At 42.4% G+C, this 26517-nt stretch overlaps 1 protein-coding gene across 1 annotated transcript; it reads right to left on the reverse strand.

The window, feature by feature from the left end:
- Nucleotides 1-64: 64 nt before the first annotated feature.
- Nucleotides 65-25110, reverse strand: GPI (glucose-6-phosphate isomerase). Its single transcript, XM_055818703.1, has 18 exons — nt 24911-25110; nt 19714-19804; nt 18809-18877; nt 13678-13797; nt 12202-12285; nt 11964-12110; nt 10146-10217; nt 9069-9113; nt 8189-8242; nt 7193-7253; nt 5465-5508; nt 5090-5242; nt 4617-4746; nt 4164-4240; nt 2783-2911; nt 2155-2230; nt 1996-2062; nt 65-507 (listed from the first exon to the last, which is right to left on the reverse strand). Exons 1-18 carry the CDS (start codon nt 25027-25029, stop codon nt 384-386), a joined length of 1662 nt encoding a protein of 553 aa, XP_055674678.1. The 5' UTR covers nt 25030-25110; the 3' UTR covers nt 65-383.
- Between the last annotated feature and the right edge of the window lie 1407 nt (nt 25111-26517).

The following is a 26517-nucleotide window of genomic DNA, read 5'->3' on the forward strand; positions in this document are numbered from 1 at the left end:
TCATATAGTCAGTGAGGCAAGTGTTACTAGGTCTGCATTTTAAGAGATACAAAGTGAAGAAGTATTACTCATCCATCATACCTTTTATTTTCTAGTATCAATACGTGATCACTTTTAAGGAAGTTGAGGGATAAGAACTGAGGAACATACCAGCTGCACTTCACAGATCAACAGCCACAAAAATAGAAAGCAACTATACGGCCTCTGGGTTTCACAAACCTAGTTTTCGTTTGTAACACTTGACGCAACAAGGTTAACTGCAACAAGTGAAGAAGCTACATCTGTAAAGTGCTATTTTTGTTAGAAGTGGCTAAAAAAGCACAACTACAAGAGGTCTGGGTGTTCTGTCATCAGGATTGTCGATGTCCTCCAAATCTTTTATTTCAGGCTCTGTGTTTTTTGATGAAATTGATGAGCCCATTTGTTGAGCTATCATGAGATGTCACTGGAGCATCTGACTCCAGTTCAGGCTCAATTTTCTTGGCAAGCTGCTTTCCAAGCTCAACTCTGTATTTAAAAGATCAGAAGAAAGAAAAACATTAGTGCTAATAACTTACAGTATTTACTATAAGCTGTTGACATTAAAAATAGGTGCCAGTTAACTTGGCAGCAAACGCTATGATGAATGCTTTTCCCTTCAGAAATCACTGACAAAGTCAGTTATTATTCAGCTGGAGTTCTCACAGCTGCTTCGCCAAACAAACAGCTCTTAAATTACAGGACATCTAAAGAGAGAAAGTTTTGTTTTAAAAGTTAAGCAGAGTCTTTTCCCTTTCTGTAGTCATTTGTGTTATGCAGAATGCATTCAGCTTGCTACTGTTCACTGTTGAACACTACATCCACTCAGAACACTGATTTGTAGCACCAAAACAGTAAACAACAGCCGAGCTGCAGGCCTGGTAGCCTTCCCCAACACTACAACACACTATATGCAGGAGTTACAGCACACAGGGCAAGAACCTAGGATAATTCAACAGCTACAAGAAACTAGGCTGTTTCTACAGCATCCCCACATTCCCTAGTTTTGGATGCCATTCTAGATTCTAATGTGTTGCAGTAAAAGCTGTACTTATTTCTACCCCACCCCTGACTTCAAAATTGGTAAGATGCATCAGCTTTTTATCAGCCAGCTTCCATTTTCAATTTCTACCGCAGTATTTTCGTTAAAGCACTTTCTCTGGTAGCATAGCTCCAAGAAAATCTTCACAAAGAATTATCCTTCAGCCTTTAAAAGAGCTTAGTGTAAACTGCTGTTCTAGGCCTGTAAAGCAAACTTGCTCTTCAAAATAACCCCTCACAGCTCAGGCAGGTTTCACCTGAAAAATCTTACTCATTTCCCAATTTTTGTCCTGGATAAGCCCTCATACAGCATGTTGTACAGTTAGTATTATTACAGATGAAAAAGAGCCTGATTAGCTCCTTATTAAGTCTTCCATTTTTAAAAGTGATAAAGTGAAAAACTCATAAAAGCTGCTGTTCTCCACATGGAGCTCTACCATGAACCTTGGTCACAGGTGCAGCCTGCATCAGACCTACGGCTCCTATATATAAACACATCTGCCAAGAATGTTCTTGTACAGGGAAATTAAGTGGTCAGTCTTTTGCTTCACAGATGCCATACAAACTGCCTAGTAAACATTTCTAGAGAGAAAATTTTCCCTTCTATAAGGGAAATTATTTTCCCTTTCTAATTCTTAGAACGTGTTCAGCCTGCTTGACTATTTTTTTCAGCATTACTGCCTCTTTTCTGCATTCATAGTATTTTTTTTAGTCAAATTAAACAAAGGGCCTTAGCTGAAGTTCTATCTACAAAGTCATTATGCGTGGCTGAACAAGGATACATGGTGACTCACCCCCACAAAATCTGTTTTCATTTAAAACTATCCTATAATAATTTGCTCTAAGTTTAACACTTATTTTTTTCTCTCTAAGTCATGACAGATTAAGCAATACCACAGTCAGCAAGTATGCAAGAAATTTATCGAGACTACTTACCCCCACTGGTCATAACTGTTAATGTCCCAAACAATTCCTTGAACAAATATCTTGTGCTCATACATGGCTGTAATCAGAAGAGAAGATTTATCAGAACTTTTATCAGAAAGTATAAATAAAAGAAAGTCTCATTCACAGATGAGAGATCCATTTACTTACCAATGATGGCTCCCAGAGTAAAGGGGTTGAGTTTTGTAAACACAATGGAACTGGTTGGTCGATTTCCCTCAAAGACCTTTCAAAACAAGAGTTACATTGTTATCTAATATGTTGTAAAACTTACATGAGAAACTTGCAGTTTGTATGTTCCTTGCAGCCCATACTGGACCGTATCTACTAGCAACAAACACAAAATGCTGAAAGCTTTAAAGGCTAACAGCTTCAACCAGAAAATTGTATCCATTTTCATGGTTTATTATGAATACAATGGCAAAATGTTATCTCCAAGCACCATTACTGGCTACTATGGGCTAGAGAAAGTAACCAACACGTCAGTATCCCAGGGGCAGTGATGAGGTAGCTCATCTTGTCTGAAATGCCTCAAAAAGGCTTCCAGCTCAGCAGCCTTTTAGCAAGAGTGCCATTCACAGACAGCACCATGAGACTGGACAAAGCAGAACCTGTATCTTAATCTTCGCAGCTATCGTGACAGTAGCTCTTCACAGCCACCGGAGGGCACTGCCCCATGAGCAAACTCCGTCCAGCAGCGCAGCAACACGACGCCTCCCTCCCCACCACAGCGTCCAACTAAACCGGGGAACGCTGTCGAGTGCCAGAGCCCGGTTACCTTATGGGGAAGGAGCTTCTCCAGGGCATCTCCACTCAGTCCTGCCGCTTGAAGTTCCTTACGAGCTTCATCAGCGGTCTTTCCTTTCATCAAGGCCTCAGTCTGAGCAAGGAAGTTGGCCAAAAGGATCTGGCAAGTAGAAATGTATGTATCAAATCAAGTACTGCTTCCAGCTGGAACAGCAATACCCAGTGCTTGAACGGAGACTGAGACCTAGGCTAAAGTTACTACATTCGTTTTAAAACACTACGGCAGTAATATGTGCAGTAGTTTCAGCTGCATAATGCCTGCTATCGCTTTTTACCTCAGAGTGCCAGGAGACTTGATTACTGTTTTAACAGTGCTGGTATCCCAAGACAACCAGGACTGTTTTTGCAGAATCCTGCCCTGCTGAAACTTGACAGCAAGCCTCCCAACAAGAACAAAGAAGCCAGGATTTCATACACCCTTTTATCCAGTACAGTCTAAACTTCTTTATGCATGGAAAGCCAGGCGCAGCGTTAATCAATGTAACAAACTAAGACATACTTACTCTTACTTGCAAATTCATACCCATTACACTGAAGTCATCTCTTACTATATCTACAGTAGAATGAAACCTTTTCTTCCCTTCTTTTGCAAAGTCACGTTCTAAACTTTCACCTGTACTTAGCGTTACTTGACAAAAAGTTATTATTACACAATTCAAATAGCACTTGTAATCTGAAATAATGACAAGATTGAAATTTAGTGAGGAAACATGTTTTGGGGGTCTCTTCGAGTTTTTTTTGTGGGTTTATTTTTTTTGTTTTTAAGTATGCAGTAACAGTAGACCTGGACATGTTTCCACCTATGGAACTTAAAAAATGGTTAGACAGTTCACTGAAAATCCTTAGTTGGATAATCCAATTAAACTAGAAAAACTGGACAAATAAAAAAATATCTATGAGTAGAAGGCTATCACGCTAGCCACGCTAGTATACATACTCTCTTGTCCTAGAGCTTAAGACTCACAACAGCATCTCTGAGGAAGTTTTCATCAACTCTGAGAATTTGTTCCTTCCTACTCTGCAAGAACTACACTCCTAACAATTTCTACAAGGAATTTTCTCACCAAATACTTGATTGTTCAACACTTTGCAACCTCAGTAAGCGAACAGGCCACACCACTGACCTGCCTCACGAACTGTGCAATTTCTTCACGAACAAAAATACCACTGTATCACATATATTAAACGTAACATGTAATTGTAACTTAGATATTCTCAAATCTATTGTGAATGTTGACAGCCCATGTATACAGTTTCAAAGGGACATACAAAAAACCTCACATGCTGCAATACTGAAGAAGCTTCAATGCCTTCAGCCACAAGAAAATATGGGTGCACTGACAATTTATTACCTTGTGATGCAAGCCATTTCTGACTGGATGCTGGGTCTGGACTGGGATCAGGAAGTCACAGGGAATCATGCGAGTTCCTGTAAGAAAAGCCACGTTAATAACCCTGCAACAGGAAAGTCTTAGAAAAAACTTCAATTCTCACCCCATTTTCAGAATTACTGGAAGACACAGCCCCTTCAAAAATATTTTTAAAAAGCTTTTTTTTTTATAAACAGCACGGTAAAATGACAATACAGCTCAGTAGTTTCAGCTTTAGCTGACCTTCCCTGTTGTTCAGTTAAAACCTGTGTCTTGTTGTCTTCCAAAGTCACTAATTAAGAGCACCATAGCAATGTGATGCTGTGTTAGATAAGAGCCCAACCTCTAAACCAGTATCAATTCTGCAGACTCTTGCAGCTTTACAGCCATTCAAAATTCAACTCCAAAACAAGGTATTGAATAGTCTCAGTCTACCTTGATGAATAAGCTGGTAAAAAGCATGCTGCCCATTGGTGCCAGGCTCTCCCCACACAATAGGGCCAGTACTGTAGTCCACACGAGAACCTTTCTTGGTAATGTATTTGCCATTAGATTCCATATCACCCTAAAAGGGAAGGGCAATATTAGCTTTCTTGCAGAACCACACAGTATTAGTACAAGTTCCCATACAGACTTCAACTACAATGAGTTATAGCAATTTCGTAATTTCTTCAGACATACAGCTGCTTCATTTACAGACATCAAGATAACAGATGTTTGAGGTCAAAATGTTGCGAAATTATCTGAGCAGATAAGTTCGTATCAATCTTGGCACCAGTCTCTAAGTCCTTGATAACATGAACTTAAGTGATTGCAATTTTAACCTAGAAACATACATTCAGTTTCTAGAACTAGGACAGAAGCATATCTACATAATTCCTTCATGAAACCTTTACTCTGAGTCTTACCTGCTGGAAGTAAGCAGCGAAGCGGTGCATGTATTGGTCATAGGGCAGAAGGGCATGGGTTTCACATCCATAGCAGTTTATATACCAGATGCCCAGCATGGCCAACAGAACAGGCACGTTCTTCTCCAGTGGGGCAGTGTGGAAGTGTTTATCCTATGTGACACATATGTTGTTACACTTTTGATGAAGCAATTGTCACCCCTCCCAACACTAAAACTGTTTTTATTGTTGTTTTGATCCAGGGAGACCTTCCCAAGCACAGTCATTTTGGAAGCACTGAGAGGGCACGGGGAGCTAAACTTCAGAAACCTGCCGCCAGTTATCATACTAAAACATTTAAGAGGAACAAATCTGAAATAGGGATCCCACACTCACCATCCAGTGGGCTCCTGCAAGCAGGCTCTCAAAGTTGTCAAAACCTAACAATGGAAAAAAAGTCAGTTCGTATTTACTATCACAACTCAAATTTGATTTTTCTTGCAGAGGCAATCTTAAAACAGTTGGGATTTCTGGTATGCAGCAAGGCTCCCAACTACTAATCAAGTTTAAAGCTGCACTTTGACTTCTCCTGAAATTTGCATGCCCTAAGCCAGATGTATTTAGTTACGATTAAAGCCTGGACTTCAGAGCAAGTTCAACTTAATGAAACATACTTCAAAAACCTTTGCCTAAAATCCCCATGCAGGCAAAATGAGCAACTAGAAGGCGAAGAGGCATTAAAACCAGGCTCTCTATTAAAGGCTACATAGTTTTCAGCAAGTTTGAACACTTAGTGACTTCACAGCCACAGTAGGAGAGACATCCCCCAGAATAACAGGGCAAGGGTAGTACAGTAAGGATTTTTATGCTGGTCTGGCGAAACAACTGTAATAAGGTCTTCTCAAAGAAGAAGGTTCCCCCCTACCTTCCTTGTTCTCTTAGTTCACCCCATTTTTCTCTGCTCTATAATTAAGGTATTTAAATCATCATTTGTTTTCACTAATGAGTATTTTATCTAACTCCATCCTTTCCTGCAAAACCAGAAATCCCGATTCTTATATGGAAAAAATGGAGGTGAAGTGTTTGACAAAGCAGCAGCTCTACCTATGGTCAGAAGCCAACTTTGGGAGATGACGGATGTTAAAAGCAAGAAGTGCAGATATGGCATGTCAGCAGTCAGCACCAAATCTGTCTGACAGCAGAGATGAACAGTTTATTGCAGACAAAACACTAAGTGCCTGAAGTTTATTTTACTGTTCGCACGCACTGGTTTTTCTACATATGAAAACTCCTACTCATATAATTCTAAAACCATCAAAACCAATGTTTCCTCTAACCTCAGTCTAAGAGAATTCTAGCTTTAATTTATTAAAATGACATTACGGTTTCAGACTTGAAATATCTGAAAGTAGTGATGAGGGAAGCAAGACTCCTGAACAGCCTGCTCAACAAGAAACAGCAGTTCTTAGAGCTCTTTCACATCAACTGTGTACTCTCCACCTGCATCAGAAATGCCAATGCTACCATAACAGTATAAAAGGTAGATGGGGATCAATTCTGAGGGTCTACATTTGTGCCACAATCAACTGAAGATAGAAGCAGCATTCCTGTATCATCAGGCCCTCTAGCCTAGAAGCACAGGTACTGGGGACAAAAGGAAGTAATGAGAGGAGACTGTTAACAACGCTAAACTGAGCTCAAATGCAGAACTGGAGACATAGGATTTTTAATGGTTAGTGTGTATATACCTGCAGAAACTAAATACACTACTTTTAAGTAGCTTAGGAACATCAGTTGCAAGGTCTGATTTTCACTGACGTGGCTCTAAGTGATCAGGCACTTTCGGCTATGCAAGCGAGAGAGACTAAGAGATGCAGTCTTACTATTCGTACCTAAGTACGGGTAATTTCCAAAACTCCATTTACAGTACTGAAAACCCTCAACATTTCTGATGCATTATAGATTGTTTTTTAGCACAAACATCCAATCACTCAGAGTAGGTGGGTAAAAGAGTATCTGCCCCAAATCTGATCCATAACTCATTATTGTTAACGCATTCCACAGTTAATATTCCTGAAGCAAACAGACTAGTTCTTGGCATTGTTACATCACAGGAACACTTACCAATATGCAGAGCAATGGAGAGACCTATGGCAGACCACAGAGAGTAGCGGCCACCAACCCACTGAAAGCAAAAGATAAATTTATACATTAGAAGTAACCACAGGGTTTTTAAACTCAAACTACTAGGAAATAGCAGCATATGTTTAGACTATTTTCAGCAAAATAGATACTGTTTCTGGAGATAATTCACAACACATTACATGGCATGGTCAAGCGAACCTGCATCTTACAGTAGCCCCCTAACAAATCCTTAAGTATGCAATTATTTGAGACTTGAAATTTACCCTGCTCGTCCAAAAATTTGTAACATCTGTTGAAGCAGATTCTTTGATGATTCCAGTTCCCTTCCAAACACTAAGTTTGCAGCTTGTATTAACTGCTTGCCTAGTATCACTCCTCTATAGATAAAGCCTGCTGCAATGAGATTATGGAACTATCTAGGGAAAAGTAATGCTCTAGATAATTTCTAAACAGCAGCTTTATAAACTAGTTTGTCAGGCACATAGTCAATGAGGCAAACCAAGCTGTTTCTAGTTAAGTATAAGGGCAGTATACTTAAAATACATATCTGCTACAAAAATACCAAATTAGGCTCCTGGTTCTGATGTTTGACCTTTACAGGCCTAAATTATATACAGTGGACCCCAACCGTCAAATGTCACAGCTTATAATAACTACTTACACGAGGAATAAGCTAAGACTTGTATCTCCTGTTACCCAACAGCTGATTAGACAGCCAGGAATATAGAAGGCTCCTCTTCAGACCTTTGACTGCACCATTTTAATGGAATGGTCAAGAGACATGACAGTTTTGCTTATCTGACATGTTCTGAATTTGCCTGGAACTACAAGTTTCCAGATGTTTCAGTACATAGAACACAACTAGTATAATTTAGGTGTTTTGGCAGTTTCCCGAGATCTAGTTAGCATTTTCTGAAGCAAGTTAGATTATCCTAACAGTTAACATCTACCACACAACATTAAACATTTACTTACATCCCAAAACTCAAACATGTTCTCTGGGTCAATTCCAAAGTCTTTAACTTTAGGCTAGAATAATAAAAAAGCATGTAAGAACATCATAAGTAAAACTAACATTCTTAAAAAGCTTTGGGTCTAGAAAATCGAACACACAAGTTGGATACCTATAAAATGCACAATTCCTCAACTACATCCTCTATTTAAAAAATATACAGCATTCACCAGAAGAAGATAACATTAATTTCCACCTATCACTACTCAGCAGTCTCAGATAAAATCAATGTCATACATTATTTTCTGATCAAAGCGGTAATATCGTTAGGAGTTGGACTGACATTCCATCTACATTTAGCAGAACCATAACGTAAGAAAGGAACGTCACATCACAGTACCCAACAGCCTCTCAGCCACTGCAGTCTTTTTCTAATTGCTATTGATCTTTCTACTTCATACTTTGCATGAACCACCACATCAGGGAACATTATACTCATATGCTACAGATTATTCACACAAACTACTTGCATCACTTCAGCACTTACTTCAGAGATCTAGGAAAATACTATTTATTTACATAACTGCATTCACACACAGTTCAGTTAATTACAGGAAACACTCACTAACAACAGGACAGTCATTTCAGGTATGAGACCTGATAGCAGGTTTCAAACTCTAGCAGAAAAAGCAAAAAACTATAATGAAGGTCATCAAATCCTGATACTGTTCATTACTCTAAAAGTGTTAGTTATTTTCAGTAGAAAAAAAATGCTTCCTTTCAAGATGAAGACTAACTATTGGTATTCAAGTAACTGTCTTAAAAGATAGGCTTCCTTACTGGATTGTAAAATGAACACCTTAAAGATACACAGAAAAGATAAAATAGATTTGTTATACTTACACCATTGGTAGACAAGGCAACAAAATGCTTGGCCACAGCTGAAGGCTTAATAAAAAAAACACTGTTAGATCTAGAATGCTAATTATTTTTATTTCTTGTCATAAAGATGATCTGCTACCATTCACATTTAAACACTGTTGACTATCAGTTATTTCCACATTATCAACTTGAAGTCACCTTATTCACATTCAGTGTGGGATTTGGCAGCATGCCTGTCTGAAGATAACATTCTGAGAATATTATCAGAATACATGAAGCCCACTGGAAGCAGTCACTACTTAGAGTGACACACAACTTCCATAAGAGTATGTTATCAGTTTGGAACATTGCTACCACCAGTTTGGAGTAGGTAGAGTTTGTTGTACATATGCTACCCTTCCAGCTAGTTAGAAGATAAAGACAATTGGATTTACTGATAAATCTCCAGCTCTAAATATAGAGTTTGGTCTTTCAGTAAGTGTTCTGGTGAACAAAGTTGAGTTGTCTGCACCAGTAGGGTTAACAGGGTATTTCAAAGCCCAGCTTCCCAACTAAGTACAGCTACTCTGACTGGAACAGGTTCAAGACCATCTTAATGACCTGAGTAGGCAGTATCTGCTTTTTTCTTTTAAAGGTTAGAGATAGAATGAGACAAATACAAGGTTTCTATTCATAGCACTCACTGCTCTCTGACATAGAAATGTTAGTTATTCAATCATAGCTTCATTTTTAATGTATTTGCCAAGAATTGGAAGGTAATGCCACATATAACATGTTCCTGGATTTCTGTATCAGTGGTTCCACTAATTACCCAGTTCTAAGGCAAATGCTACGCTTTATTACTTAACAGGTAGTATTTCAGGGAACAACGTGTGACAATCATTTATAATGAAAAACTAGTGGTTTTGTCACTTTGATCAGATGTAACAGCCTGTCACTATCCATGAAATGAGATATATATACAGCATTCACTGAGCTATACAGCTTGAATTTGGGCAGCTATTTACTCTGATCCAAAGTGCACAGAACAACCAGGGAGAAGCTGCACAATGAAAAGCTGTTGCATTCTGTTATGTAACCTAAACATGTTAGACTTACATCATTAGCGGCATGTAAGAACCACTCTTTGGCTGTTTCTGCATTCGTGATAGTTTCTTGGGTGGTGAAAGTCTGCACATCAGAAAACAAGGAAGTATGTGAAACACTACTTAGAACTGACACAAGTTCAGGCTGCTAAAACATCATTTGTTCCAGGTAATCAGAGCAGAGTGAGTCTAGATGTTCATAATAGACAACTGCTGCTAGATTTCAGCTAAAAAGCAGGTTTATCAATCCACTAAAGACTAGTGTTTCTAGATTTACCTGAACAAGCACATTATCTGGAATTGGAATAATTATTCCCCATTTCCTACCTTCCCTCCCCCAAACTGTTATGCAAAACCTTGAGACCAAAATTTTCCACTTTACTCTTCCACTAAACATGAAGTTTTACCATTCAACTAAAAACAAACTAATTGGGCATCAAAACAACATAACCTAGCTGATTGTCCTCATGTTCTTCCATTCCTACGTTTTCATGCAGGAACACTCATTTCTAAGACTCTTGCCATAATTTTGTTCTGCTGATTAGAGCAGAACATTTTCCTGCTTCATGAAGTGTGCACAGAAGTTCAGTCATGCAGTTTTGCAAAGATCTACAACCATTCTGATTTATTCAACCATCAAAATTTAGCTTTAAGGGTGAACATTAGATTCAACCTACTCTCATCCACCTCCAGAAATATTTCATTATGAAACACAAGCCTGTTATGGAAAACAAAAGAATGCCATTCATCCTCTTCCAAATATATCCAATTATCTAACTACTACCTGGCAAACAGAAATTGAAGTGTTACTCTTTCAATTTGGCAGTCTTCTAAGCCTTTGAACCGTGATCCCTGAACTCAATTATTCTAAGTGACCATTAGTATTACTTGTGAAGTTTCCTTATTACTCCATAAGTTGTTGCTCGGCTGCAGTATTGCCAAGATGAGATAATGAGCGTCACTGTCGAGCATGGCCAGCATTACACACATGTTCATTTGTTGCAGATAGTCTTCAACAGCAAAAAGGTTCCACTGTGCTTTACAAATGAAAGCAACCCAAGTTACATAACTATGAAGTTTGTCTTTACCAGTTGTTTCTGCCATGACAGAAGCATTCCTCAAAGGAAGATGGCAGCTAACAGTTACGTTTACAGAGTAAGTTATTACCAAGGCAAGACCTTAAAAGGCAGCTATTAAGTCCATATTCAGAAATAAGTGTCATCTTACTAACTAGCAGCAGACTAACTACCTTTTCCTAAGTAAAGCAGCTTAAGTACATACTTATATATTAGTATATCCTTTATGCCCAAGGAACTCAGCATTTGAGTTATTTAGGTGAAGGTATTTTGTTACTACCCTAAAACAGAATGAAGGTTCCCACTACATGCAATTCATTAATGCAAAAAATACAACAACGTACTTAAGATAAAGGACCAAAACTAACCTTAAAGAAATGAGACAAGATCTTGAATTTCAAATAAGTAACTACATCGGATCCTACATTGCACCCACAGAGAAGTACAGTAAAATCAACTTGTGAATAAAGCTTAAACTTTTACTGACTGAGAAATACATGCTAGGCAACGTGAAATTGCTCATGTGCCTCACTTGTTTAGGTTAAGCCATTTTCAGCACTTGACTTCTGGATCCTTAAGTATTTCAGTGGCAACACAAGCTTCTACTGCAAGTTTAGGGTGAATCACAGCAGGCCTGTTTAGAGTAGTCCACACTAGAAGTCCCTCATCTAGACCTTCATGTGGACAGATCTCTACTTGGTATCTTTTACAGTCAGAGAAAAAAAATCACACCCCAGTGCTTGTATTAGACAAACCTTTGATGCAATGATGAACAGCGTAGTGTCTGGTTTAAGCTCAGCCAGGGTTTTGGCTATATGAGTACCATCAATGTTGGATACAAACCAAACACGAGGGCCTCCCTTAGAATATGGTTTCAGGGCTTCAGTTACCATCAGAGGGCCCTGGATAGAAGCAACAATAAGATTTTATCTTCACTGCAAGCACATACACACACAAAGAGATGTGGAAAATGTATAGAAGTCAGGAGCTTACCAAGTCAGAGCCACCAATCCCAATATTGACCACATCAGTGATCGCCTTTCCAGTGTACCCTTTCCATTCACCACTGCGGACTCTCTGTGGCAAAAGAAAATTGCAATGACTATTTTATACTTACACTAAAGTTAGCGATTCTAACAGTAGAAATAGTTTGTGTTTTCAGGCACTGATGTAGAAAGCATCTAAAGACAACTTTCAAGCTTCTAGACTTTAAAGACTGCACTCAGAGCTAACTTCTTAGCTATACCTTTGGTTATGTCAAAGATGACGCTTCACTAAGTATTAGAAATCTAACGCACATATTTAAAACACACTGCAAGATCAAGCTCTCCTTCCACGTGGACAGCATTTACAGCAGTATTGGCAAAGGCAAGAGAAATTAAGCTAAAAAAGGAAAAAATCTTGGGCATTAAAAACATGCTCTGATGATTGAAATCATCTAGCAACAAAGAAGGAGGCACCAGTGAAAGTCTGGTTTTGCATTACCACTTTTTTTAATCAGCTAAAAACTCTACAGTGGGAAAAAGACTGTTGCGTTTCTGTGGTCATTCAATTCTTACATTATCTGAAGAAACAACCAAGTTTGGACCAGTTAGTGTCAGTTATTGTGGTTTTGTTGGCATTTATCCATTAGGAACCAGACATAACCCGGGCTCATTTTGTATGAGTTAAAAAGTATGAGGTGGCAGCAATACCGGCCACTACCACCTGGATGCGACTCACAATAGCAGCCAAGTAGGTCCAGTTCCTCATAGTCATATTTAAAATGCACCAGAACTATTCAGTGAGTTTTTACTCATTAGTTTTATCACACATAAATTTGACTTCGTTAGTGCTCTATCAAGTTCATCAGAGCATTTCCTCAACTGATCTCACAGACGCCGACATTTTCAAGATACACAGAATAAAAAAGCAATTAATGATATTTGAAGATAACAGTTCACTGCTGTACTTAACCAGGGAACAGAAAACTCTCATGCTGTCGAAGTTGCAAGCCAAATCATAAAGGTATCTGACCTAAAATAGTCTTAAAGAACTTCTCGTTTAGGTAAAGCATAATCAAATTGCAAGTGAGCTGGGAGCTTCTACCTCTCTCCTCGTTTTACACAAATTTTAAGAGGCAGTTTCTACCTGATACAGTTAAGTAGTTGAAAAAGTAGCAAGAAATAAGGCAGTATTTGAATGGTACTTAAGTGATTTGCGAGACTTCTGAAGTAAATGCAAGATTACTACTAAAAGAGCAAGACCTAGAGAACCCATTAAAGAAAAACCCAACTGGTAACAGAAAGAAGTGATCATACTAGAAACAGCTCCAACTCCCTGCTTGAGCCAGAATTATTATAAACCTCAAACAAGGGCACAGTAATTCATGTGAACCAGCCTACAATCAATGTTTCACAATACACATGTAAGAACCTGGCTGGGTATAGAACAAACATATGAAAAATAAGCTATGGTGGTAGTTTATACCTGGCAGAAGTGTTTCATTTTGTCCAACACTTTGTTTACTTCTGGAACAACATCCTTCCCATCTACAAGTATTGGCACATTGGAACGATTTCTCAGAGCAATATGAAGCACAGCTCGGTTCTGAAACAAGAAGGGAGAAAACCTGATGAAGCCATTTCCAAACTATACCCAGGGGCCTCAGGTGCCTCATCCAGCAGATAGTACAACCTTCGAGACTTAAAAACCCTTTAGAGTAACTGTAATTGGTAGAACACTAGTTTGCGTGTATGTTTATATACACACATTCATCACCGGCTATCTACATCACCCTCTCATTTCACATCATCAGTGCAGAGAGTTTACAAAAGCATATAATATGCAAAGTAAATAAATAGTTTCTCTGTTTACTTGGATAAGAAAGCCCAAAATCCCTTGGAAAGATTGAGGTTCAAAATTCAGCAATATTCAGTACTCTGAACTTGGCATGCTTCAGGTATACAAGGATGAAGTTGTTTCCTATTAAAGACAATACTGAGAATCAATTTTAACAAGAAGCCAAGGTTATTTTCTCTTGACATTTTCTCCATTATCCTGAGCAGTCCATTGCCTATAGGAATATGAGACAAATACATAGTTTCTCTAAACATTTGACAAAAAAGGAATATAATAGCCACATTATTTTAGCCACTGCCCACAATTAAATGTTCCCTCAATACTTGCATGCCAGAAATGTAGGTGCTAGCTGTGTTACGAGAAAAAAAAACCCAAGCTGTTAGCATGCAACATAATGTATTGATTCTCCACACTTCTACACAAGTCAAAGCACTGAGATCTGGCCTATGATTTGCCTGTTCAGGAGCTTAACAGCTTTAAGCTAGAATGAAGGAGTTAAGCCAATACTAATGAACAAATTAAAAAATTAGTCTGCTCCACCTCACTGTGCCTCACTATAGAGAGAGGCACTGTGAACAAAGACAACACAGACAATGTGAACTGCCAAGTTATGATTTAAATACCAAATGCCAATTCAAAAATCATCGAGTCTGTGGTTACTGACTTGGAATACAAAAAAGCTCTTGCAGTTGCTAATTATCACAAGTGTACCTACTTAAATAATAGACGCTATTTTTTTTGCAACACCCAGCCACAGAATGGTATTATTTGGTACATACTGCTCACTACCAGGCTTGAAGGAAGTTAAATCTTTATCAAGAGAAGCAGTCATATTTGACCTGATTTCTACTGTTAAACAGAATTATCTTCTAAATATCAGGTGGGCTATGAAGACTGTCCACATGAGTGGTCAGATATGCACTACCTTGTAATGCACTGTCTTTGTGCCATAGCAAACTGCAAGTTTGAACTCATATGGGACAAACACCTGGCAATAACACACTTGAGTGCACTATGAAGAATTTCCACATAAGCACACACCATACAGCCAATGCCTGCAGAACCAAATACAGAAATCTTAAGTATTAAGACAAATAGCTAAAAAATGTTCTAAATCAGAACAAGAGAGGCTGACAAGTCAGTTCTTGCCATTAAGCAGCTCCCTTCTGTCTTATTGCTTTAGGTTTATTTAGTCATGCTGTTTGACAGCATCCTGTTTAAGGTCTCATGACCATCTCACATTGTCCACATGCTCATACTTCAGAGCCAAACCAACTTGATCTGATATTCTATACAAGCAGGAAAAATTAAACACAAGAAATCTAATTCCAAGTCAACTTCCGACTGTAAACAAGGAAAAGCTGATAATGAAAAACATGTTCCTAAAGTCATCATGCAGCTAACTGCTACACCAAGTTGCCACATGAGGACAGTAGCAAGATAGGGAGCTAGCAGCAGAAGCTAAACACATCACAGTTTAATACTGTGTTTTAAGTGCTTTCTGGGAAAACTTCATCTTTCTGAGAAGGCTTCAGCTGCTGTATTTGCTCTCACATAGACAACAAAGTGTAACTCCATAATACATGGTCAGAGATGGGCTAACCCTGTATAACTTGTGTTACAAGAGCCTAGTGAGAGGCAACACCAGACACAACAACATTCAAGTAGATTTAAGACTTAAGACCCTCTTTTCTCACTTCCTTCTTTCACTAACTAAAATTACCTCTATGAATTGAAGGCATTAATATAGAAGGAAAGTGAACTGTTTCTCCAGTGAAGCTGTACCTGTTTTTACCTGTGCATTTTTACAAATATAACATTCACAAACAATACAATGTCCAACTACTAGAGTTAGTTTAAACTGTTGCACAAGCTGTTTGCTAAGTCAGTCAATAATGAAGTCAAAGGAAATACTGATTTCTGTGAATTTAACCCAAACATACTAAACAGCCTTTAAGGCAGACTAGTAAATCACATTTCACTGTCAAGTTCAGTTTTAATCCTATTTTTTAATTTCAGGAAAAAGGTACAATTCGTTTCCTGTATGTTTTAGTGAAGACTTAACCATGAAAGTTAACATTTGAACATAAAACATTTTTAAATATGGTGGGGTAATTGGCATAACTGGAGCGCTGCAGTGGGTGGCTACAAACCCTTCAGAAGGGGCATGCAAGGAGGGTGCGGCAGTGGGGTAGCCCTGTATGTCGGGGAGTGATTTGGTTGTCGAGAGCTGAATGATGGTGGTGATGGGGCTGAGTGTTTATGGGCATCAGGGGGAGGGCCGGCAAGGCAGGTATCCTGGTGGGAGTCTGTTGTAGACCACCCAGCCAGGATGATGACACAGATGAAACATTCTACAAGCAGCTGGCAGAAGTCTCAACATCACTAGCGCTTGCTCTCCTGGGGGACTTCAACCTACCAGATGCCTGTGGAAACATAATACAGGACAGAGGAAACAGTCCAGGAGGTTCCTGGAGCGTGTGGGGGGTAACTGCCTGGCACAGCTGGTCACTGAGCCAGCCAGGGGAGATGCCCCGCTGGACCGGCTGCTTGTGAACAGGGAAGGTCTTGTGGGTGATGTGGTGGCCAGAGGCCATCTTGGGCACGGTGATCATAAGATGACAGAGTTTTCAAATCTCAGTGAAGTAAGGAAGGGAAGTCAGCAGAACCGCTACCTTGGACCTCCGGAGGACAGACTTTGGCCTGTCCAGGAGCCCGGCTGACAGAGTCCCTTGGGAGGCAGCCCTGAAGGGCCAAGGGCTCCAGGCAGGCTGGACATCCTTCCAGAGGGAAGCCTTAAAGGCGCAGGAGCCGGCCGGCCCCATGTGCCCAAAGTTGAGCCGGTGGGGAAGGTCGGCCTGGCTGAACAGAGCTTTGGCTGGGACTTGGTGGGGGAAGAAGGAGAGTTTTGTGACCTTTGGCAGAAAGAGCAGGCAGCTCTGGAGGACTACAGGGATGTGGTGAGGTTGGGCAGGGCGAAGATTAGAGAGGTGAAAGCCCAGCTAGAACTCAGGCTGGCCACTGCCATAAAAGATAAAAAATGTTTTTACAAATTCATCAGCAACAAAAGGAGGGCCAAGGGGAATCTGCATCCTTCATTGGATGCAGCAGGGAACATTGCCACAGAGGATGAGGAAAAGGCTGAGGTACTTAATGCCTTCTTGGCCTCACTCTTGAATAGTAAGATCAGTTGTTCCCTGGGTACCCAGCCCCCTGAGCTGGAGGATAGGGACGGGGAGCAGAATGAAGTCCCCACAGTCCAGGAGGACACGGCCAGTGACCTGCTGCTCCATTTAGACACGCACAAGTCCATGGGGACAGATGGGATCCACCCGAGGGCACCGAGGGAGCTGGTGGAGGAGCTCGCCAAGCCTCTCTCCATCATTTATCAGCAGCCCTGGCTACCCAGGGGGGGCCCAGCTGACTAGACGTCAGCCCACGTGATGCCCATCTCACAAGAAGGGCAGGAAGGAGGATCTGGGGAACTACAGGCCCGTCAGCGTGACCTCAGTGCCGGGGAAAGTTACCCTGGGGGTGCTGGTTGATGGCCAGCTCAGCATGTGTGTGCCCAGGTGACCAAGAAGGCCAATAGCAGCCTGGCTTGTAGCCAAAACAATGTGGCCAGCAGGACAAGGGAAGCAACTGTCCTCCTGTACTCAGCACTGGTGAGGCTGCACCTTGAGTACTGTGTTCAGTTTTGGGACCCTCACTCCAAGAGGGACATAGAGGTGCTGGAGCGTGTCCAGAGACAGGCAACGAGGCTGGTGAGGGGTCTGGAGCACAAGTCTGATGAGGAGCGGCTGAGGGAACTGGGGGTGTTTAACCTGGAGAAGAGGAGACTCAGGGGGGACCTTATTGGTCTCTACAATTGCCTGAAAGGATGTTGTAACAAGTTAGGGGTGGGTCTCTTCTCCCAGGTAACTATCAACAGGACAAGAGGAAACAGACTCAAGCTGCACCAGGGAAGGTTTAGACTAGGCATTAGGAAAAGTTTTTCACAGAAAGGGTGGTCAAGCATTGGAACAGGCCGCCCAGAGAGGTGGTGGAATTGTCACCCCTGGAGGCGTTTAAAAAAATACATAGATGCGGTGCTTAAGAACATTGTTTAGTGACGGACTTGGCAGTCCCAGGTTAATGGTTGGACTTGCTGATCTCAAAGGTCTTTTCCAACCTAAATGATTCCATGATAATTACAACCTTCAGATCTACAAGAAGGAAGATACTCACCCTCTTACCGAAATAGTATAAACAATCTTGGGAAATTGGCTGCCTATCTGCTGTTAAACGTACCCAAAGATAAGTAGTATCAATAACCCAAAGCAGGAAGTCTTACACAACCCTCACTACAACTTTGCAGGCAGTTTACTGAAGTTTACAAACACTGACATTAGGCAAAAGTATGTAACAGATACCTAGAATGCAATACTCTGCTCCATGCCCTTTGCAACATCTGACTTGTTTTACTCTCTATAAAAAACTCAAGAGAAAACAAGGAAAAATGTACCACCAAAATCCCTAAAAAAATAAAGATGTGTGTTGAAGGGAGGATTGAATAGCTTTATTCAAACACATTTTCTTCTGTCTTTGTCCGAGCTGTAAAAACTTCTCATGTAAGTAGTGCAGCAAAAATTACAACCACCCAGCATTTTAAACCAGCAATCAGAGTAAGCTTTTTCAAGATTCCTTACACAGATGCATGAATATCTGTAACACACAGGCACAACTGAGGGGACAGAACCATGGACAGAAATAGCCTTACCTCGGTGAAGTTTATCTTCTCTCCACTGAACATGCGCTCTCTGGCACTTTCCACACCCCTTGACTTGGCCTGAGAAATACAAAAATAGATACCTCTTAAAAATAGTAGGAAGTCAACATGTACTACAAAGGTCCAGCTACAATAAAGAGTGTGAACATTTACCACATAAGACAGTGAAATAAAAATCACATTAAGAGACTCACTAGATTTTAGCTTAAAAATCAGTTCTCTGATTTTAAGAACAAGTGTTTTTATGCAGGCTATTTATTTCCTTAAGAGATTACACAGTAACATGCTGAATTACCAAGATGCAATTAATCCATCTTACTCAGTTTCATCTTGTCATACTGCTACAGGACTCATTAATGATTCTTTGTACCAGCTTGGAATTTTTAATTTTTTGAAACCAAAGCATAGCAAAAGTAATGTTGCTATGGCTGGTTTTGCGGAGAAGTCTGTCTTACCTGGTCTAAGCCTTTGGCTGAACCAACAGTTAAGGAAGAGTTGTAAATATGGACACCAGGATAAACTAAAGTTAGTGACAAACTACTTAAAATGCACCCAACTGCAAATGCATCTTAAAACAAAGGCTGCATGACATATGAAGTATTGTTTCAATTGCAGGTACAGAAGACATGAGCTTGTCTTACAACTTCATATGTTATAACAGTTCAAGTTACAACTTCATCTGTCTTACTTTACTGCAGACTTCAGTAAACAGCACCATTCGCCAGCTGGTCTGCTACACATAATCCTTTCAGTGAGCACAAGAGACAGATCTGTGCATTGGAAAATGGCCTTGCACCTTTTAACTCTGATGGCCTCTCAAATTCAGAGCTATATATATAAGCAGTGCTAGAATATTAAAAATTTTGGTTTATTAATTCAACATTTTAAGGAGTTACCAGTTCCATCAGCATTTTCATCACTTCTTCTGTAATAAGGTTCTTTGAGTAATCCAGTAAGATATCCCCATGATCAGTATTCAGAGTCAAGCTGTCAAAACAAACAGGTGGTTTAATTACACATTCCTGAAGAGTGACTGTTTTAAGACAGTGATAACTCCTCTACACATTACAAGACGATTGGGCTCCTAATTATACAAAGTTAGTAAAGATGACCTGAGGGACTGATTTGCCCCCCAAGTTTCACAGAATGACCTACTAGCACATTATTTTAATTGAAGACCACAGTTTTCAACAAGCGAAGTTACCGTGTCCACTCTCTGCTTATTGAAGTCCAAATATAACAAAGTCTATTTAACGCATAGTTGGAACAATCACATTCTGTTTTCAGAGCCACTAGTATTCTCTAGCAATAATTTGTTTTTTCCCAATTTATCATAGGAAAAAGCTTACATTCTTTTGCTGCTAAAAGTTAAACTGTCTTCCTACAGGTCCTTTCAACAAATATAGTCATTCTTTTATATGGAGACTTGAACAAACCCGATCTGTAAGTCCATGTAACTCCACGTACAGAAACATTGTGTAAAATACTATGCAGAATTAAACCCCATTTGTGCATAGCAGTCTCACTGTCCTACTTGACTCCAGTGGAAGTCTCCAAATCAGTCAACTAATCAGAATCTGAAAGCTATAGCCTAACACTTGAAAACAGAAGCACCTTTTTGTTTACACCCGAGATTAAACACAGAAATGACAGTCTGATAAGAATAGAGTGAGCCCATTTGTATTTACTAGCCTTGTATCCATGCACAAAGTTCTACAGGCCCTCTAGTCCTTCACAGCACACTTTTCTACTCATTTCTTCTTTGCACTCATTTACAGCCAAATATACACAGAACACAAAGTTCTGTAAGTAATTCAGTAGGCCTTCTAAAAAGGCACAGAAGGCCTTTTATACCTTACTCTCATTTTTGCTCCGCAGACACAAGCCACAGGAAATTGCATGCATCTAAATTCTCAATGTTTCCACATGCTTCATCATCTCCCCTGCTTTTTCTTTCCCAAGATTTGAGCACAAAAATATGCAGTTATTTTAGTGACCACACATGCCAGAGAATTCACAGGGACAAACCATGGCATAATTGCTATTCCAAACAGATATAATATGACAGAGCAGGCAAGATTCTGTGAAAGAAGGATGGGGCTGAACTTGGAATAACAGCAAGAATCAGCAAGGCCTAGACATTTGGGTGGATTCATTAACTTGATTAGTGGTGGACTGGACAGTACTAGGTTAATGATAGACTCCATCTTAAAGGCCTTTTCCAATCTAACAATTCATGACTGTGTCCTTTCTCTGGTCTTAAAACACAAGACACTAAATAAGGAAGGAAGGAGTCTTCAAGCAGAGTCTCAGAAGAGTGTTTCTTGTACAGACAAGGCGGTGGCAAATCAGGAAAAACAGTATCAATACTGATAATCACCCTTCTCTTCACTGGGCTGCAAACAGTAATCCTGAAACCCTGACCATCCAGCACAAGGACAGCTGGAATACAGCTAGCTAAGGGAAGGAGGACTGTTACCTTCCACCTGCCAGATTTGCTATTTATTGAAAAAATACAGAAGAAAAGTAAGAACAAGTGCACCAAGTCTTTCATTTTCACATTTGATGCAATTTTTTTTACAGACACGTCACAGATTTGAACATATTTTACTAATGATATAGCAAAGTCATTAGTATACTAATACCTCCTCAGTTTAGAGAGGTAGAAGTCTTAAAATTCTCATCTACAGTTTAATATAGAACGACAGTCTTCCCCATTGTTCTACGCCATGAAGTCTTTACAATCTTTTCTTCGTTTACTTGGCATATGCCTTACTTCTACAATTCATTGTTATTTTACATTTACAAATAAAAAAAAAAAATCAATCTCACTAGACCTAGAAGACAGAGTATCCCATGAAATTCTGGCTGGATTCAAATCACTACTTGTGTGAACAAACTGCAGGAAAGTGGCATCCCAAGACAAGCAAAAAATAAATAATAAAAAAAGCAAGCAATGGCTACCAGATCTTAACTTCACACACACAAGGTGTAATACGCAGCATGCAATGTAATCTCATTTTAAACCCTTACACCAAGAAATCCACCTTTTATTTAAACAGAAGCCCAAACCCCTGCAGCTCAGTTAGCAGCTTTCTGCTACACCACCCATTCTGCAATGCAGTAGTTAACAGTAGCACTACCCAGGTGGAACAAGAGCCTGGTCACGTAAGCCACATCCACATTTAAGTGATGCAGCCCTTAATCAGAAGATCACCTGTAGCACCTCAGAATGATTTTATCTCCCAACTAAACACAACCTAGAAAAGCTGTGTGCAACCCCTGAAAGTATTATTATGTATTGATTCCCTGGTGGTATGTTTTCCATTTAGATTTGAGGCTCTTTCCAATCCTTCATAATGGACAAGCCAACTAGGAGTATAATACTAGTGCTTCTTATCTTGCACTAGTTATTTGCATCAAGAATACTTTAATCAGCATCCAGTGTCCATTATCTGCTGAATTTTGTGATGGCTGCACCTTATCAGTTCTACTCCTTCCAAATCTAGTAAGAGCTCTTCTAGTGAACAACCCACTTTGTCAAGACCCACTGTACCTACACTTGGGTACCAAAGAAAGCCAAAGGTATACCTTACAGGTTTAACTACACTCCCAGTCAAGAAATCAGGATATACAAATCCTGAGGGAGGGGGACGACACACACACACAAAAGGAAGAAAGTGTCTTTTATCTGCGTTCTGCAGGATACAATCAGCAAGTGTAAGGTTCTTATAATAAAATTAAATAGATGCTTCTGCTGAGAGATAAAATATTCAGATTTCAGTCTGACATTTCCCCAGAACGAGTACCAGGAAACACTTTTACATGGGTATAAGTTGCTCTTTTCCTTCTAAAGGAAGGGAGGTAGTCAATGATTTCCACTACAATACCTAGCAGACCTAACTGAAATTTATTCACAAAGATTCATTTCACATGAGGAGAGGTGTGCATTCTAACTACAGTAAGGTCCTTGTGGCAAAACCTCCAGACTGCTTAAGCTTTCAGCAGATGTTACCCACCATCATCCTGCTGATCTGACTCAAAGTGGCAATCAGTGAGAAGGATACAAGCAGATCTGTCAAACTAACCCAGCCTCTTAGTTCAGCAATTGTATTTTGCTATGAGAAGGTTCTCCTGGTAATCTAGAATGTGTTGGTTCATCAGGACACAGGACTGAAATCATGAAAAGAGGCATAAGATCGATTAAGTAAACTAAAAACACTTCAACTGTTTCCTATCCTTGGGGACTGCACGAAAGGACATTAAGTTGGGCAGCTATTTGAAACTAGTAGCTTTGGTAAAGAATGTTTCACAAGAAATCTGATGAACACATTCTGGGAGACACACTGACTTCTTTCAGCACGGAGAAAACATCCTAGACACGAGTGTGTGGGCCTGAAACAACAATTGTCTAATATGTTCTCCTTTGTGAGCTGTACACAGTGACAGCGCAACACTCAAAGTTTAAGTATATTACACATTCTCAAAAGCAATTAAATACAGAGTATTTGAGATTGAGAGAGTGTATTTTATGGTTAGATTAGCTTGGATAATATTAAAGTGACAGCCAACGAGATTAAGATGCAGAGCTATCCCCAATAAGAGTACCTGCTTAAGCCGTTCAGGAAGGAACTTACAAGAGACCTGTTGATTGCACCTTCTCATTCATTTCACTAGCTTGCTTCAGCTTTCCTTTATTCCAAGGATGTTAGCAAATTCAGTCTCTTGGAATACACCAGAGATAAGGAAAATGTGCAAACAGAACTAGATCTATTAGCTAAGAGCTAGTACGTTTATATAACGTAATACTAATAAATCCCTTTAACAGTATAAAAAGTCCCTTCAGAAGATCCAGATGTATTCAATACTCCAAACATTTAGCACCCCTTTTCCATCAATGTAAATGAGATTTTTAACTCCAGTATACTGGTACGCAGGACTTTGTATGTGGTGTTTAATTACAATTTAAGAACCACCTAACCTACTCCAAAGGTAAGAATAAAGTCACTTTACCTAGGGTGCTAACGAAAAGCCTGATACACGCAACAAGTCTTATCTCAACACTCGATAACACAAGCTCGCTGTATGACCCAGCCTCACTTTAAAACTCAATTCAGGGATGCGTTACATGCTATTAAGACTTTTCAGATCGTATAGTCCAACAGCGTAACCACACACGACTTCCCAGCACAGCCTCCGGTGTACGGAGGACGAGCGGCTGGGCGTTACCACCCTGCCACCACTTCTTTCTTCCTCCTCTAGCAAAACCGTGGTGCAATGGGCTTTCTGTAAGGCGGCCAGCAAGAGACCAGGGCGGGCCGGGCCTCCCCGCCGCCCCCCTTCCCCGTCGCAGGGCAGGGGTAGGCACGGCCGCGCTGCTGACAGGTAGGGGCAGGCAGGGGGGATGGATGGCTCCTCGCGATTTTATCGCGGAGCTTATCATGACTAAGCACGCGGGTGCGAGCGGCTGAGGAGCGAAGGACCCACAATGCCGCTGTGCGAGCCACGGCCCGGCGCTGTGCTTCCCGGCACGTACCCTGCTGCAAGGATGAGTCAAGGACAAGCGCGCACGGCCGCCCTCCTCGGGGGATGCCGAGGAGCGCCCCCCCGGCCCGGCCCTGACCCTCCGCGCTCCCGGCGGGACGCTCCGGGCCACGGGCGCATGTGCCCGGCCTGCCAGCTGCCTCCGGCCGGCCGGCGCAGCTCCCGCCGCCCTCCCCGGGCCCGGCCCCCCCCCCCGCACGCCGGCGGGGGCGGCGGCGAGCAGAGCAGCCGCGTGTGTGCGCGGTGCGGCGTCTCCGCCCGCCCGCCGGGCCCAGCGCCCCCCCCCGGGGCCACAGGGATGGGAGCGGGGGGAGGGCGCAGGGCTCAGCCTGGCGGGCGCATCCCTCCCGCCCGCGGCCAGGCCGCGGCTCCCCGGCGGCGCCCACCTGAGGGAGCGGGCAGCCAGGCCCCAGGCCCCGTGTGTCGGGAAGCGCCCGTGTTTCGGCAGTCCGAGGGCCCGGCGGGCCGCCGCGGTGGCCGGGGAGGGCAGGGGCGGCCGCTGCCCCGTTCAGCCGCGGGGGAGGGCGGGTGGGGGCCGCCCAGCCTCACCTGAACTTCTGGAAGCGATCCTTGTCGGCCTCGAAAAGCTGCCGCAGGACAAGCTTGGAGGCGTTCGCCTTATGCCATTCCAGCAGCTTCTTGAAATGGGGGTCGCCGGAGAGCGCCATGTTAGCGGCCAGGGAGGGCTGAGGCAGTCACAGCCGGCGCAGACAGACGAGCACGGCGGGCAGAGCACTTGTCGCCGCCTCCGCTTTTATAGCGGCGAGCTCGGCCTCCTGCCGCCGGCTCCGCCCCGCCCCGGCCCCCTCCGCTTCGCGGGCGGGGGGATTCCCCCGTTGCCGCGCCAGCGGGGCGGGAGGCGCCGTGAGCGCGCTCGTGCGAGGAGGCAGGTAGCGGGGCCGCGGGCCTGCCCGCCCGGCCGCTGGGGTCCGCAAGTGGCAGCCCCTGTGGAGGGAACGCCGTGCCGCCGGTTGCGGATCCCGTGCTGAGGGACGAGCGGTTTCACTGCCAGCGGGCACCTGTGCGGGGCGGCGGGAGCTGGCTCGTCAGCCGCCCTGCTTGCCCCCCCGCCCGCGGGCAGCCGCCGCGGTTGTGTCCAGGCCGCTGCTCGCGTAGCTACGTAGGAAGTTTGACCAGGTTAAAACCAATGTCTCTTCTCGGGGGTTATGTTTACCCCGGCTCGGGCCCGCGGCCTGGCCCAGCGCAGCCCCGCGGAGGGGTGCCACGGGCCGGGGCAGCGCCGTGAGGCAAGTGCCAGGCCTCGGGGCGGGGACGCGGCGCTGCACCCCGGCCTGGCATCAGCGCCGCCCTGACACCTGTGCCAGACCCCTGGCCCGCTCCCGCTGGCCGCCTCCACTGCCCGCTGCGGCAGATGGCCCCTGAGCCACACGTCAGCTGCTCTGGCTTGTGCGCCCCGAGCCCCGGCTCCCCCCGGCCGTTACATAAGGAGCTCAGGCCCGGGCCGGTGGCGGGAGGCCTGCGCCGCCGGGGCCGCCCGCGGGCCGGGGCACGCTGGCTCCGAAGGCAGGCCGGGGCAGGCGGGTGAGCAGCTGCACCGTTCTTCGGCGCATAAAGCAGAATGTTGCTTAACAACAGGCGTGTAAAGCAGTATGTCAAATTCCAGAGACTGCACTCAGTGGCTTAGGTGAATAAACCCCAGCCAAGTCATGTTTTAAGCACCTAACCCCCTTTATGGATCCGGGCCTAAATCAGAGTCACAGAGGAAGAACTTGATTCGCTAATATCACAGCCCAAGTCTTAAGCAGCAGAATCAGCATCTTTTCCTTGCTGTGAAACATAAAGCATTCCTAATTGAGCCTTAATTACATTAGTAAATGTGCACCTCTAGTATAGTGATAATAGACCATCTAAAAAAGGTTCCTCCTTACTTGCCTGTTTCTAAGGTTTGCTTTTTCAGACTTAAAATAAATTTAATAGGCAAAAACCTTTTCCTTCACCAAAATAAATATTGATTACTTGATATATTTTTTTAAGGTTTCTGGAGGACACTCATCCCTGCTAATCATAGGTATGGGCAATATCTCCAAGCCAAAGCTGCTTCTCTCACGGTGCCTGGATCTACCTGACCATCCATCGCTGCTGCGGTTCCCTGCATACCTGCAGGTAAGGGAGGAAAATGAAATAGCAGGTAACAA

Source organism: Falco peregrinus, chromosome 14, assembly GCF_023634155.1.
Source record: "Falco peregrinus isolate bFalPer1 chromosome 14, bFalPer1.pri, whole genome shotgun sequence".
NCBI classification, from domain to species: domain Eukaryota; kingdom Metazoa; phylum Chordata; class Aves; order Falconiformes; family Falconidae; genus Falco; species Falco peregrinus.

What these genes read in the sequence shown, in the direction of transcription:
- GPI (XM_055818703.1), bottom strand. Translation starts at nt 25,029, where the DNA reads ATGGCGCTCTCCGGCGACCCCCATTTCAAGAAGCTGCTGGAATGGCAT. An exon ending in TGTTCATCATTGCATCAAAG is followed by an intron (nt 10,218 to 11,963) that starts GTTTGTCTAATA and finishes TCTGATGTGCAG; the next exon opens with ACTTTCACCACCCAAGAAAC. An exon ending in TCTTACATGCCGCTAATGAT is followed by an intron (nt 9,114 to 10,145) that starts GTAAGTCTAACA and finishes TTTTTTATTAAG; the next exon opens with CCTTCAGCTGTGGCCAAGCA.